Source organism: Mastigoproctus giganteus, chromosome 3 (assembly GCF_048544385.1).
Source record: "Mastigoproctus giganteus isolate SK-2022 chromosome 3, ASM4854438v1, whole genome shotgun sequence".
Classification (NCBI taxonomy): domain Eukaryota; kingdom Metazoa; phylum Arthropoda; class Arachnida; order Uropygi; family Thelyphonidae; genus Mastigoproctus; species Mastigoproctus giganteus.
Genome location: NC_143577.1, coordinates 36536297 through 36553163, shown reverse-complemented (window position 1 = coordinate 36553163; position 16867 = coordinate 36536297). Strand labels below are relative to the sequence as shown.

General features: G+C 36.9%; 1 protein-coding gene across 2 annotated transcripts in view; it reads right to left on the bottom strand.

Annotated features, from left to right (window-relative positions):
• LOC150087879 (synaptotagmin-5-like) overlaps positions 1-16867 on the bottom strand; it is an 88963-nt gene that overhangs the window by 15861 nt on the left and 56235 nt on the right. For both annotated transcript variants that reach the window (XM_090370490.1, XM_090370491.1), the window contains exon 2: positions 11722-12182. In XM_090370490.1, the coding sequence (XP_090226616.1) occupies positions 11722-12133 (412 nt within the window). In that variant the 5' untranslated portion in view covers positions 12134-12182. The remainder of the gene's footprint in view (positions 1-11721; positions 12183-16867) is intronic.

The following is a 16867-nucleotide window of genomic DNA, read 5'->3' as shown; positions in this document are numbered from 1 at the left end:
CAGGATTCATGGTCGATTAATATCATTCTAAGGAAGTAATCCTCCACCTGTTCTTCCCGCTGAAGAAATTCCAAGCACGTTTTTATGCTATTTCACAACACACCAGTAACCAATTACAACCGAACCTACTCTATCCAAGATCTTTGACCAGTGTCTCAACAGCATTATGGCAATGCTGGGGCAACTGCCAACGATTCTCTGGAATCGTTGGCAGTTGCCCCAGCTTACATAATCTGCCAATTATTCCGTCAGTTCATCAGTCTTCTGTCTGTTGCAATCATTCATTGCCCTTGACGGTCGCCCAATCGGTGTACTTTATACAGACACTTGTCACCAATTTTAATCCTGCTAATACTTTTTCTCACCTACACAATGAACTGATAATCGAAGTGTTAAAGAACTCCAGCGGTAATAGAAAACATAAATGTCTTCCATCCTGGTCATTACCGATTATTAAAAAAAAAAAAAAGGGGGAATTATTGTATATCATGTTCCGTTGCATTACTCACTGTTAATTAATTAATTCCTATTTAAACAGCCGGCTGGATGAATGAAAAATGGATTGCATAAGCTACCACATAAAATTTATGGTTATATTATCCATGAGCAGATCAGTTAGTTCTTTGGGGTTCGAAATATGGAATTTTTTTTTTTTTTTTTTGGCTGTACTTATCAATTTTTCACCCTATGCGAAGATAAAATATTAAGTCCCGGCTCTTATCCCCGAGTCTTCCCTAACAGTATAGTGGTTTAACCACTGGTCGCTGTCTTGAAGAGGTCTGGGTTTGATTCTGTCGATTGGAGTTTCTAATGTCCTCTTCAATTGAGGCTGTAATTAGAAGGAGGGAGTACGGTTTTTCCCAATCTGAATCATTGTGGTCGGGGTTTTCAGCTCGCTTAACTTACAAATCGGTTTGTGAACCACTCACACTTCTCTTACTAGCTGCAGTGACAGTTATGAATACACAACACCCTTGCTGTCATCTGAAGGTTGAAAATACAACTGCAAAATATTTTTATAAACATAATTAGAATGCAAAAATCTGTTTCAGGATTACATTCAGGATATAGTTTCAAGTCATTCATTTTTAATAGTTAAAAAAAAGACATTATAGCCCACCCTGCATATACCAGCGTGAGTTGTTTAGCATTCAGATCTGTTGCAAAGGCGTGAGGATAGCTGATACATATTTAATGTGTTTATTTGCGTGGATGTGCTCGGACCTGTCCTGTTGTTCGAGCACATCTGCTATCTTTTGAACGCAGCTTTAAAAGTTTTAACATAAAAAGAAGCGTGATCAGGTGCTACGAACATTAAATAAAAATGCGGCACGCTCTGAAACTGCTCAGCTAATCGAATTTATGTAAATGTATCAATTTAATCCGTTTAGAGTAGTCCTATTGGAGGTGTCTGTAATGGAAAACAATGTTGGGATTTATGGAAAATAGATTTTAAAAGAAGGTATTCGTATTTTTCATTCATTATTTGATCGGTTCTGTTTCTTTTCTATCCTAAAAAGGTAAGTCGTTATTATTTGTGTGACTTTCGCCTCCAGAGAACCTAAAATTCCATCCACAATTTCAAGAAAAAAACCTTATATGGTACACCTCTTAGATATTTACCCACTTCTGCATTAAGGAAACGTTTAAATTGAGAACTTGTTTTACTTTAAATAGACCTTTAGATAGATCACTTGTAAGCTTACTCAATTTATTTTGTAGGCCCTAATGAAGTATCATAATCGCTAGAATAAATCTGCAATATTGATAGATGACCTTTATAGCACCTCTTTATAGTAAAAAGTAACTAAAATAAACGATCAAAAACAGAGCTGCATTCCATTATGCATTCTAAGTAAATTCCTTTTGTTATTATACGTAGGTGTGGCAATAAATTTCCCGGATTGGTACAATAAAGAGAATACAAAATGAAAGAGCTCAAAAATTGATTTATTTTTATTCACCACCTGCTTCAATGCACTTATTACACCGTTCTAAAAGAAAGGAGTCGGCGAAGGCGTTCAATACAGATGAGGTTCACTTCGGCGGTTACGTTTTTCTTTTCATCCTAAACATCCTGAAATATCTTTTCTTTGAGGGCACCTTGGGAAATAGGAAGAAGTCCGCTAGTGCTAGAGAGTAGGGTGGATGGTTGATCTGCACCATGCCTTGTTTCGTCAAAATTGTCTACATAACAAGTGTGGAATAGGGGGGAGCATTTCCATCCAACAAGAACCAGCTGCCTTTCTCTGTAAAATGAGTCCTCACCCGGGAAATGCGCTTCAGTAGTCTTTGAAGCACCTTTACGTAGAACGCAGCATTGACTCTCTTCCTTTCAAAGTACAAATTTCTTGTGAATCACATCCTGTTTATCGAAAAACATGATCAGTATCGTCTTTATCCTGGATTTCTGTAAACGAATCTTTTTGGGCCTTTGTGATGATTTTGAAGTCCACTGCTCCGATGCTTTGTCTCTAGGTTGTAACCCCCGACACTCATCTCCAATGACAATATAGTCAAGGGAATTAGGATTGTCTTGAAAAGTCTGGGTGAAGTCTTCACTTGATGACGTTCTCCGTTGCTTCTGCTCATTTGTGAGGCTATACTTCTTCTTCTTCTTCTTCTATGCAGCACAAATTTTGCACAGACCTTCCTTTTCCTTAAATCTTCATGCATAATTTTGTGAATCGTCCCTTATTCATATCGAACTCCTCAGCCTCGTTCTGAGGATCAAATGACGATCTCTTTGCCAATTTTTCCTGAACTTTTTCAACCCTGTCTTCATTTCGAGAGGTTGACGGAACGCTCACTTGTTGCATCATCGCGAACATCCGCAGGTCTCTCTTTCAGCCGCTTTTACCATTCAGACACACTGGTATAACTTAACGTATCATCACTATAAACAGCTTTTAACATTTAATGCGTTTCTGTTGTAGATTTTCCCAGTTTAAAGTGAAATTTTATTCGTTGCTCCATTGCAATCGTCACACGGAATGTTCACGCTACAAACGAAACTGGCTATCATTTTACTTGCAACCTACCAATCTACTGGAAAATCTCTGTTTCACCATTATTAGAGGAAGTTTGAACTACAACAACTCGTCTAACACGATCGCAACAGTACCAGTACGGGAACCTTATTGCCACACCTTGTACATAAACTGCCCTCCTTCCCTTGTTCAAACGAAATCTTATTTCAGCACTGTGATCAACTGTAATTTATCTTTATCTCTTCAGCATACTTTTCTTTTACGTTTCAGTTTAGCGTGGAAAGTAGATGGAACAATCTGTCATCTACTTGAATTTAAAATGTGGTACACCGCCTTCTCAGCACTCAAGGATTCTTATGCAATAAAGGCAGATATAAATTCCAACTTAATTTTCAATTACATGTACCATCACTGTTATATTTCTATAGCTTAATGTAAGATTACATTAGATATTAATGGGCCTGAACAACACAGCTTTATTACTAAGGATAGTAATAAATCAGAGTAAGACAATGATAAATCAGAGTAGTCAGACACTACCTCTCTCTTTATATAGTTTATACCAAACACAGACACAGATTGTTGGTTGTGATAATGTCTTAATTCTGTCTTGTAAGTTGTTCAGCAGTTTCTTTGCACGTGGATGGAAGATTTGGTTTGAATAAATTGCAAAACACACTCTGTTCTGTTTGTGATAATTTATCAATGAATTTGTAAAGATAATTTGTGTTCCCTTTATACTTTAATGTAATAAACTTAATATAATATGATTTAATTTACCAGTGATAATAGGAACTGAGCGATTGAATGGTACAGAAGTAAAAGTAGTGAAAGTAGGGAAGAGAAATGATGGATGACCTACAATGTAGAAGTCACAGGAAGCGTTAGATTTTTAACGACCTCGTCGTAAATTAAACATCATTAACGGCTAATTAAAAGTACCTCGTTTAATTAGGAAGTTACGCCTCATAATTCTTTCTTGGTTGGATTTTATGTCTTATTTAATAGGTCAATCATGCTCCAAAAATAAACGAAAAAAAAGGATTTATTATTATTAACTTAACTCAATTTATTGTATATGCTTCACCCCTGAACAGCCTTCAGCTAAGGGGGTGTCTATATACATTTGTACATTATAACCTAGACAGCACCAACACTGAACCACTGACATGTGGAACCCTTTCGCCTTGTCTGATGAATCCCATTTCCAACTCCATCATGCTGACGCACTGTTGGTGTTCGGTAGGCTGGAGGCGGTGGTGTTATGGATTAGGGACTGTTTTTGTGGCATGCGTGGATCCTGTGGTCACCGTTGATCAACAGTTCGATGGGAACGCCTAGCTTTCTACCTCTGCGGACGATTTGACTATTACCGTGTTTGGTATATCCAGTTGTATTATTGAAGAAATGGCGAATTATGTTCTTTCTGATCTCTGCAGTTGGCCTGACGTAAATAAGCTAACCATTAGCAGGTCAAAAAACAAATATAGATAATGATGCTTTTTAAGCCAAAACTGGATCTTAGAAGGCTACCGTTGGTCGAGTCCATGGTTCTCAATTACTTATTGTTACAGAGACAAAATATCTTGATGTGGTAATTGAGCAAATACTTTGTTTTTGGTAATGCCCGTAAAACTTTGTTTTTGTACAATCATGCTTTATTTATTCCTATAATTGTTTTCGCAGCGGATGCATAATTTCAGAGGGGTTAATTCAAAATTCCAAGCTAAACTTATTTCCATTCAGAGAACTATACTATTGTCCATAAATAGAGTTTTTAAGACAATCTGCAAAGTTGGTCTTCAAGTTCTCGCCGGCGCTACTCCTCGATTTTTCTAATTTTTCGTGGTCTTGGCTACCTCATTAACAAACAGATCCCAACCAAAAATCTTGATATTCAACTAAATTTGTCTTCAGATCCCAAGGCAGAAAACAAATGATGTTTTAATGAAATAGTTAACTTTTAACAGACAAGATGAGACACTGCTCCTTTGGGCTGCTGTAACAAGAAAATTTCTGTATAATGTGACCTTTTTAATTGAGAAAAAGAACAGATCCTGCATTTACTTTGGTTTTGAAACTTCCTTCCTAATCACGAGCCATGGATCACTAAATGAAAAACATTCCTTTTCTCGGATTATACAATTCGGACTTGTGCTTCTGTGGCGCCAGGGAAAATTGGTATATGTTCTATGATTGTGCCGTCTACGACGATCTGAGAACCGTTCTCCATTCGATTCTGAGGTCGATGCCATTCCAGATTTTTTTCCTGGGCGTGAGGATGTTCTATTTCAGTGCCTTTAAAATAATGTAATGTAATGTTAATAGTGTAAACAGCTCTTAATGCTATGTATATATAGTCAACTGTGCTCGTTAACCTTTTTTTTTTCTTTAAAGCTAAATATTTTTATCTGTTTCGTTTCTTCCCAAATTCAAAGAAATTCTTCGGGGAAGGCTCTCTCTCTCTCTCTCTCTCTCTCTCTCTCTCTCTCTCTCTCTCTCTCTCTCTCTCTCTCTCTCTCTCTCTCTTGGATTATGCCACCAGGATCTTTAATTTTCCCACCACAGGTATTGCATTTCCTCCTCTGGTAGGATTGTCTCAATCTCGAGAGACGATCAGTGATGATAGTAGAGTTGATCTATCTACCCATGGTTAGGGGCTAGCAACCAGAAGCGGCTTTCCAGATGATCGCTGCTTTTGGGTAGCCAAATGTCGAGAATAATATAACAACACAAAACGCACGAAATACAAAAACAAAACACAACTCATATAACTGGTCTTTTCTAAACAGTTCTGTATTTTCACAGTGACATAAGGTGGAGTTGAACTGATAATCTAGGTGCCACCCTTCCACAAATATATACATACCTTTTTATCGTTGGTGACCATGTAAACCTCTTCATAATGACCGTGCAACCAGCAACTACTGCGTCTATCAACAAGACAACGCGCCATGCCACAAAGAGTCAACAGGCTGCTAATTAGTTTGAGGAACGCGGCAATGAATTTTCCATCTTCCCATAGCTGCCCAACTCACATGATATTAACCTAGTTGAGCATGTTTGGAACCCACTGGAAAATCACATTCGATGGTACGATCATCACCTGACAATGTGTGGACATTACTGGAAACATTGTGCAACGCATGGGTAGCACTACCTCAGGAAACCCTGCAATACTTTAGGCAGTCCATGCCAAAACGTGTGTACGGGATGTATTACGGGCCAAAGACAGCTCCACGGAGTATTAGGTAGCTATTGCTAATGCAAAGTCAATTAAATGAATATTCTTGTAAATGGAGAACAAAGATAGTTATGCGAGGGTGACTTTGATCACAAATTTTAAAATGCGACGTTAATAAAATGTTTGCAATAGTCCAATTACAATACATCTCAGTTTGCAATATAACGATTAAAAATAATAAAAAAAATAATTAATACTGTTACAAAATGTCTCTACGTTCTTCCTCCTACAGAAAAGTACTGACTCTTTTTAACGTTTATGACGCAATTCACAAAGAATATATAATTAACATCAAGAATGCGATTATGCTTCTTACATTGGCAATGCCTGTTTGAAAACCCATCTTACGCACGCACTAATAAATATTGCATTACTTGTCAAAAACTGCGAGTGTTGTTCACAATGAAACTGCCTGCTGCCACCTGTATAAAAATATCTCGCTCTATATCCAAGGACATCATGTGTTCTGTTACCATAAAAGCTGTTGAGTAATGAGTCAAGCAACAAGCGTATATTCGTTATCATCTTCTTCAATTTAATACTGAACAGAACAATGAATTCTACACGACATGCTTTAAAATATTGCATATATTTTATTCCTTATAGCCATACATCTTACACTGCACTCCTTATGAAGTACTATGATACTATGAAATAGAATCCCCCTTGATCAGTAATTTCACACGAACAGCGTTGTCAGTATATACCGAAGGAAATTTAGCTTAAATAAATCATTAGTCTGGTAACACACAGGAAGATTTATCAATAATGATCTTCTCTAATCCGATTGATTATCTCCATCTCGTTACAGTAAATTATAACACCGTATCCATTTAATTTCCATGGAATTAACGGCTGATTCACTGCCCATGCAGACAGTTCATCAGTAGAAAGCAATCACTTGAAACATTTCATGAGAATTTGCAGAAAGTCTAGATCAGTGTCTGCAGAGAAAGCCATAAAGAAGTGCTATCAAAACTTTCGTCAACAATAAAAGTTTTTATGCTATATCCTAAGTTCAGAGAAATTTCAATTGCAGAACCTTTAAGTGAAATTCAATTTAAACTTGGAGACTTGAATAGGAGAAAAAATCAAATTATTCGGTGATTTCGTATGTATTATTCAGCTTGTTTTTTTTTTATTTTCAGTTTTTTTTAACCTTTCTAAGAACTATCGCTAAGATTAGATCGACTTTCATCTGTTTAAATTCTTACTTCAATACCGAACTAGTTTTCATGATAATTTCTGCTCCTAAAACCCTACAACTACTACCCGCGATCAGGTGGCAACATTTCCAACCAGACTGTGTTAAGAAGATTTTTTTATGAAAAACCCTAACACGAGAGGTTATTATTACTATTCTTATTGTACTAGGGTTTTAGGAGCATCAGCAACTAAGGCCATATTGCTCCGTGTATATTGTCTGTGTGCTGAGGTCGATTTTCTGTATGCTTGACGAAAAACTCGAGTTTCCGGGAGAAAAAACCAAACTGACTAACTCATTCACTGAGCAAAAAAGACTTGAGTTCGACTCCAGAACTCGGATCTTTTTACCCGATGTAGGAAGGATGGATATTCTACCATGTGTCCTAACCACGAGGGCCCCCTGAAGGTGGTGATATATTTGTTCAGTACTGCACAGATTTGGAAATAGAACTTAACTATTAGTTAAATTGTATTAAAACAACAACGTCCATAAGCTGCAATATCATGCATCTTTACTATTAGTCAATGAAAATGGTATCTATTTGCTAATATGCAGTTTGCTCCTCTGTATCATTATTTGTGCCCCTCTGTATCATTATTTGTGCCCCTCTGTATCATTATTTGTGCCCCTCTGCAACAATTTATACGTGGCATAAACAGTGTTTAATTTTATTACACCATTACTCGATTACAAAGTTTATCTACTTAGAGTAATGCTGGTTTGTCCCACTTTTAAAGACGGGTGTGGTTTTGGTGTCAGAGTTGTAAGACTCGCTACCCCATATAGAATATTTAGTGGTCTGTTCCAGGGCTGTTGTTGTGTAGCAATACGAGGATTTGGAAAAACGAGTATGTGTTAAAAGCTGAGTTAGAACTGTTTAATTAATGTACCAGTAGGCGAGCAACAGCAGGGAAACTCATCGATGCAACTGCTGGCGTATATTAATACAAAGATTTGCCTTCACAAAAGTAACCATCAGTTTTTCTTGGAAAGAGAAACAGAGCTTCAATTCTACAAAATTAAAAATGCAAGCTCGCGAGTACTTATGAATGAAAGCTAAAAGTTACTTTTGTGGATATTTGTATGCCATATCTTAAACTGAAATAAGAATATTAAAGGCTAATTGTATAATGTTTTTTGGGTGGCCAACCGTTGGAATAAGAGAGTCTAGTTTTATTATTACTTGGAACTACTGCGCAGTAAATTTCGTTAAGCCTACTTAGGGTTGCAAATCCGGTCAGAATCTTATCTCTCTCTCTCTCTCATTGGCTTCTAGATTTCGCCCACACGAGTCATTTTTAGGGAAACAACACTTACGTTTGAGATATCGACAGCGACGGACGGTTTCTAGCTGATAGCAAGCTTGTGAAAATCTCCTTTATATGAACTGCTAGCCTGATTACCCTCGGCGATAATCCCTCTCTTGATTGAACAAGTTTCTGATGGGAGCACGAACACCTTAGTCTATCACAAATTAGGGCACGTGCTAAAGTTAATTGGAAACAAGAAAGGGTATTCAAAATTGAGTGGCCTTTTGTATCAGGAATGGAATTGTTAAATACCGAGAGAAAGGAATTGAAGAGGAAATTAGTTGCCGAAAACGTCCCGTGTGGCCAAAGGGTGGAAATTGAAAAGTTATATTGCACTTTAGTCTTAAAGTGAACTTTAAAATAAACAAACTTTAGTTTTAAATAAACACAAATACTGCATTTTAATGCATATCTTTGAATTTTTGTGGTCTTCTATTACAATGTGGCTGATAAAAACATATTTGTTAAAAATACTATCTTTGCAGCCATCACAAAATTTACCAAAAGGAAAGTTTTCAGTACAAAATGTATCCCGGGGTGGACAAATGAGTTAACGTAATAGACAGCCTTTATTTGTGGTCAATAGGTTACATTTAAATTATAAAAATGAGAAGAAGAAATATACTAAAGCAATATATAATATTAAGATCAAATCTTTGCAGAATTTTATGCACATAGCTGGAAATCAAGATCTGTTGGGTCTTATATATAAAAATCAGTAGAAATAAATTAGCTCCTGGTGATATCTTTAATACAGTAATCTCATATAATCCTGAAACTCTAAACTGGATGCAAACTGCCAATCAAATACCCCATTGACTTTTTCCCAATGATGATAGAACTCTTCTGCCTACCATTCTGGAGTTAGGAAATAAAATGAGCAATACGATTCTTTAATTTCTACTCCTTTACTTTCTATGGAAGAGTTTAAAAATGCTGTTTCTTCTATGAGTAATAACAAATGCCCAGGTTCTGATCAACTGGAAAGCATTTTCAAAAAAAGATTTTTCTCTATTAGGCCAAATCATCTTTTGAAACTCTTTAACAAATGTCTTGACTGGGAATTTCCCTGTTATTTGGAAGTTGGCTGTCATTAAAATGATCCCAAAACCAGGAGAAACACCAAGTAATGCTAAATTGCTAAATCATACAGGCCTTTCGCTTTATTATCCCACTTAGGCAAGTTATTAGAAAATCTCATAGCATACAGATGTAATCAACTTCTTTTGGAAAGTAATCTATCCTCCTCTTTTCAGTATCGCTTTAAAACCGGTTGTAGTTGTGAAGATGCGCTTTTTGAATTGATAAAGCTAATTGATAGCTCTACTCACAAATATACACTGGCACTTTTCATTCATTTCGTAGGCGCTTTCGACAATCTTCGGTGGAAGAGTGTCCTACGGCGCCTTAGAATCGCTCGTTGTTCTAGACAACTCTTCCTTCTGTTCAAGAGTTACTTTGCTGAACGTACTATCTACATCCAAACCAAACATCAGTCGATAACTTGCTGGATGGGAAGCAGCCTTCATGGTGATTTCTGCTGCTTCCTAGTAGCTAAGTGGCCAGAATACACTGGACCACCAGTTTTGTGTTGGTTACACCCAACAGCTCTTGTCCAATTCCACAACGGCTTTTGTTTTGTGGCATTGAAATGGCTTTGAAAAGTTATATTTTCGTCTCAGGTTAGACCCAGGTCGGTGTGGGTGTTTGCACTTTCTTAATGGAAGTATTGTTTCAACAACGAGACTAGTGATGGGAACGAAAGGGTGGTCTTTCCAAGAAACGCTTAACTTCTGCAAATTGCAGAATCTGTAAACTAGGTACTCACAAGGTTATCTGATTGAGGTCTTTAAGGCTTTGAATGGATTAATCAAGCTGAATGCTGGTGACATTCTTCCTCTTGCTCAGACTATTACAAGAAGGGACATACATTTAAATGCAAGATTCGGAGACTTGCCTTCAGCTATGATACTGTGACAGTGAGTGGCTGATTGTTAGAACAAACTTCGATCTGTTCTAGAAGAATAATTTTATGAGGGGATGGACAGGTGATATGGGAATGGGTTTTTTTTTAGCTGATACTTTATAAGCTTGCTTTTTTGCATCATATACGGAGACTTAATATCATTATTGCACTTTTATCCTGTAAAGCTCATTTGGGCAGATTTATGAATGCTGATCTTTAGCCCAACCATACGTAGGTAGCTTTCGAAATTATCTACCTTTCATTTATCTCCTCCCGGATGGTAGGAATGTTGTCCGCTGAATCTGGTGTGACAAAAAATTTTATATTATTGGTGTAGGATGAGAAGTCGGAATTATTGGAAGTGCAGCCAAATCGCCTCCTCCTCGTGAGACACTACTATGTACATTCCGTCTGTTGGATTTTTATCATAACAAAGAACAATGCACCGCAGCTGGAAGATGGCTTTGACTTTTAGGAGATTTCCGTTAATGTTGAAATCTGATTAATCCAGTTGAGAATAACAGTATTAATCAGAACACGAAAAGGGTACTCTTACCAAAAAAGACTCCAGTTCTGCGAAATGCATCCCTTGAAAACTAGGTCCCCTGCTATAAGGCCTAATTGGAATGTTCAAGCTTTAAATGGATTGAATAAGCTGACGGAATCCTTACTCTGTCTCGGACAAAACACACAAGGGGACATAAATTTAAGTTGAGGAAAGATGGTTGCAGGATTAATTTTCATACTGGTTGATTATTGGAACAAACCTCCATCTGATGCTGTGGAAGTGGATAGCTTGAATAAATTTAAGAAGTAGACAAATTATTAATTATATAACAATTATTAATTATAATATTTCTCTTTACTTATTTATTTGCATTTTTAATAACCCAAATAACTAAAATATGTTTATTTTGTAATGATTCTTTCTGGTAGATAAAACTTTGAACACTTTTATCTACCTCTAATCAGAAAATGAAACAAAATAAAGCATTTCTTTTTACCTCCGCTCTGTTCATTCGCTGCATCGCCTTGACAAAAACTAGATTGACGTTGTAGACCCGCTGGCACCCAGAATTCTCCCGAGCCCTGACTTGATGAAGAGCTATCTAATCTGCCACTGCTCTGGGATCGCAGAAATCGGGTCAGCTTTCCGTGTCGAACGACACTCTTCTGCAGAGGTTCCGACTGACATTCGTTGTTTGTTCCGGCGTCAACAGTCACTGTGACTTCTTCTTTGCCACTTTCCTCAGCTGTGGCTAACTGAGTTTTCTCGAACCAGTTCAGTGTATAGCGACGGGAGCATAGGACATAGAATAGGAGTGTCAGAAGCATAATTAATAGGACAGAAATGCAGATATAGACGGCTGTGTAGTAGTCACCAGGGACGGTATGTTCATCTGATGGGGACGTCATGATGTTTCACACTGGATTTAGGAGTTGGTCGCTAAACGATAGCAATTTTCTACGAAATGGAAAAAAAGAATATTGTTACTATTCGTTCTACATTAATCAAGAAAAAAGGCTGTCTAGGAAAAGTTATTTGATCATAAACAAATCTAAATAATGTTAAATGTGCTCTTGATAAGATAAACATCACATTCATAATATTATATTTAAGGATTATTAGTGTGTTAATTTTCTCATTCATCTCTGAGTATTTTAATTTTACCTCTTAGAGGTGAAGTACTGGCCTTTCTTCGAAGTACCCATCGAAGAAGGACCAGTAACTCACCATGCACCCATCGAAGAAGTACCCTTCTTCAATGGGTACTTTTCTTTCATCTTTGGGTGGCCCTGCTGGTAGCGTAGATACTCTCAGAATCATTAGGATATTCAAGCCTCGCCACAACAACATGGTAGAAGTACCAGTGGTGAGGTATTTCTGTAACAGAACTACTGAAACGACCGTAAAGAAGCATTAGAAATAAAAACATCACAAAGTAAAAACCCAGATATTGTCTTGGTTAACGAGGAGATAAAAGAAAGGACTGCAATGAAGAAATAAAATCTACATAAAGTATTCAAAAACAAAAACGGAAGAAGACTATGAAGATTGTGAAAACTTGGCAAACCAAGTAGTTGCTACACTACGAAATCAAAGAAAGATTTTTGGAATAATTACTTTCACCAGTTACAACATGATCTTTACTGCAGGCAGAAATGTGTTCCGTGGGGTTAACTGGATCTACCTTTCCGGCTTTAGGATCCTCCATCATGGATTCATCATCATCGTATCATACTTAAGCGTTTCTTGAGCTATAGCTCATCAACGCCAATTCACATTACAATAGAAGAACCACATATAACTAGACTTTTTAGCCCTCCCCACCGACTGAACAACTCAGCCATAGCGAGGAAGTTACCTCCCCTACCACGGGGAGGTGGGTCTTCTACTATCTAACTCATATTCATAACATATACATAACACTCCGTGCATTTGTCTCACAACACATCTAAAATCACACATTTTAAACACAAAATAATATAACTATTTACACGAATGTATAACAATTTACACTTAAAAAACTCGATTGTATACGCTATACAATTAAAAATTACATATTTGCATTTCTAATTTTAAAAACATCATTCACAAACATTATAAAAGCTACATACACTTTCTAACCTCAAAGAGCCTCGATAGTTCAGATTCTACAATATTTCCAACTTCGCCATGGACTGTCTCGGAAATACGGAGCACAATCCTGGCAGCATGGTATAACATACCTCCTACAACGTTCAGAAGCCTTATAAAGTTCTTGCCTCGCCGTGTGGTGGCGGTACTAGTTGCAAGAGGAGGACATAAAGCAGATGGGCTGAGAAATAGCAGTTGAAGGTTAACATTGACAAATACAAAGTAAAATAAAATGAATAAATATTCTGTTTATACTCCAGCATGACCACACGGTCAGGGGAGTTCACAAGATAGAGAGAATACAAGAAACAGCACCGTATTTAGCAGTCACGGGCTTGAACCAGGCCACTCAAAGCACGTGCACCTTCGCACGAGAACAACATTACATGGCACGTAGCTAGACCTTTTAGGCCTCCCCCACTGACTGAACAACTCAGACGAATAGAAGTCATCCGCAATTAACAAATACAATACACTAGCGCAGATGAAATCATATTCCGGGTGGCTCTAGTATGATATTTATATTTTTATGGATAGCTGTAATCACAGATTAACGTACCAACTGTATGTTACTACTCTCAGCTTAAAGGAAAATGAAAAAAAAAGAAAAACGTAGGGATAATTGTGCAGTCAGATATGAAGTTCTTTGAGCATTGAAGACAGGCTCACAGGACAGCTCGTGGTACTTTGTCAGTGATATCCAGGACAGGAACTTTGCTAGCAGGGATAAGGAATTGATTATCCCATTGTAAAAGGCAATAGTTAGGCAGCATCTTGAGTACTTTATACAGGTATGAAGGCCTCATTTACAAGATTGGTGATGGGAACGAAAGGGTAGGCTTTCCAAGAAAAGCTTCAGTTCTGCAAATTGAGGAATCTGGAGACTAGGTACCTGCCAGGTAATATGATTGAGATGTCTAAGGCTTTGAATGGATTGAGCAAGCTCTTTGCTGTTGCATTCTTCTACTTGAACATGAGGGGACATAAATTGAAATTGAGGAAGGATAGTTGCAAGGTAGATATGCGAAGATTTGACTTCAGCCAGCGAGTGGTTGATCGTTGAAACAACCTTTGATCTGTTTTTATGGAAGTGGATATTCAAATAAACTCAAGGAGGAGCTAAACAAATTATTGAAGCGGATAGACAGGTAATGTGAGAGGTGTTTTTTTGGCTGATGCTTTATAAGCTTGTTTTCTTGCATCATGTCACGTGCCACTATTACTACTACTACTCCTAATAATAATAATACCCATTATTATTATTTATATATATAATGAGTAAAACAAGTTACAAAAGAAAAGATTAATATAATAAAAGAAACGTTTTAATGGACTAGGGTTACTGATAATCAAAGAAAACCCAATGACCAAAGTGAAAGAGATAGTCATTAATTAATGATATCTATTAACACAATTAAAAATATAAAATTACAAATAAAATTAATAAAAAATCGAAAAAGTTTTATTGATTGATAAATATAAATTTATCAATTAAATTTTATATTTTAATATATTTTATATTGATTAAAAAAATCCGATAACAAGCTCTGAATATTGATTAGTACATTTTATAGAGGGAACCATCGATATGCAAATAGTAGAAATTATAATAGTATTAATAGTTAGTTAGTGCTATTCCAATTACTCCTATTTAATAATATATTCTAACGTCAATGTGCAGCGCTAGTGATGGATTTTTATCGATTTTGTACCTTTTTATGTTATTATGTGCTAACGATAAACAATACATATTGCGCATGATTATATATATGGTTAACTAATGATCGTCTTATATAATCGCACACCATATTTGTAATTATATTTTAATTAAAAAAGAATAATATAAAAATAATAATAGTATTAATTTTCAGTGCAAAGCAAGTATCTTTAACTTAAGTTTATCATTTTTTTCTTGGAGTCGTGGGCATATAAGTCGACCTTAAAATTTAAAAGAAAAATAGTATTACAATTAGCATTAGTAGAGGCTTTGGCTGAAGCTTATGCAGCATCAGCCAAAAAAAAAAAAAAAAAAAAAAAAAAAAACCCTCCCATTTCACTCCTCTATTCGTTCCAAATTGCCTGTCCAGCTCAGCCATAACAAAAGATGGAAGCCTGTTCCACCAATCAACTACCTGCTGGCTAAAGGCAAATTTCCGCACATCTATTGTACAACTATATTTCATCAATTTGCAACTGGTCCCCCTCAGGTTCTTAGTCTGAGCAAGAGGAAGAATCCCATCAGCATTCAGCTTGCTCAACCCATTCAAGGCCTTATACACCTCAATCAGATCACCTCGCAGGTGCCTACTCTCCAGGTGCTGCAATTTGCAGAACTTTAGCCTTTCTTGGTAAGAGCACCCCTTTGTTCTCCTCACCAATCTTGTGCCCTTCTTTGTACTCGTTCTAGCAACTCTACATCCTTCCTAAAATGAGGTCTCCAGACCTCATTTTAGGAAGTATAGTAAATGCTAGAAGTATAGTACCAATGCTAGAAGTATAGTAAATAAATTTGATGAATTTGAAGTGTTGGTCAAGACATCAAAGGCGGATATTGTTGGGATAGCAGAGACGTGGTGTCACAAAGATATAAGGAATGCAGAACTGGAATTTGGGGAGTACAATGTGTACAGAAAGGATAGACAGGACAGAAAGGGAGGAGGTGTTATGCTGTTAATTAAGAAAAACATAAAATCAAAAGAAGTGCATCCAGTTGATATAGATGGACAGTGCACTGTTGAGTCAGTTTGGTGTGACATAAGCACTGCAAAAGCAAAAATAAGAGTAGGAGTGTGTTATAGGCCTAATGACTCGAATGAGGACAATGAACAATTGTACAGAGAAATAGAGTGGGCCAGTAAATCAGAATGTCTTATAATGGGGGATTTTAACTTCCCAGATATTGACTGGAACTTGTGGGTTGGTCACTCACACACTAGTCAGACTTTTGTGGATTTATTGGATGATTGTTTTCTGCAGCAGCATGTTCGAGAGGCAACCAGAGAAAGTAATACTCTTGATCTGGTTATCAGCAGTGATCATTCGTGTATTAAGAATTTGCAGATAAAGGAACCACTAGGTGGCAGTGATCACAGTGTGCTGAAGTGGGATTTACTCAAAGAGGTAACTACCGTCAGGGGTAAAGGAAAGGGTTTTTGCTTCCGTAAAGGGGAGTACAGTTGTCTCAGACAGTTTTTAAATTCTGTACAGTGGGATCGACTGACGATGTTACAAACAGTAAATTCTAAATGCGAAGCATTCAAGGAATTAATAGTGGAAGCTACTAGACTTTTCATACCGATGAAGAAATATTGTTCAAGGTTTAGGCCTAAATGGTTATCAAATGAACTAATGAGACTCGTGACAGAGAAGAAAAATGCATGGGATGCATATAAATTATCAGGCGACGCAGAAACCTGTAGCAGATATAAGCTAGTCTGTAATCAGGTCACAAAGGAGGTTCGGCAGGCAAAGGCGGATTACGAGAAATCTTTGGCAAAAGATGCTAAGAAAAA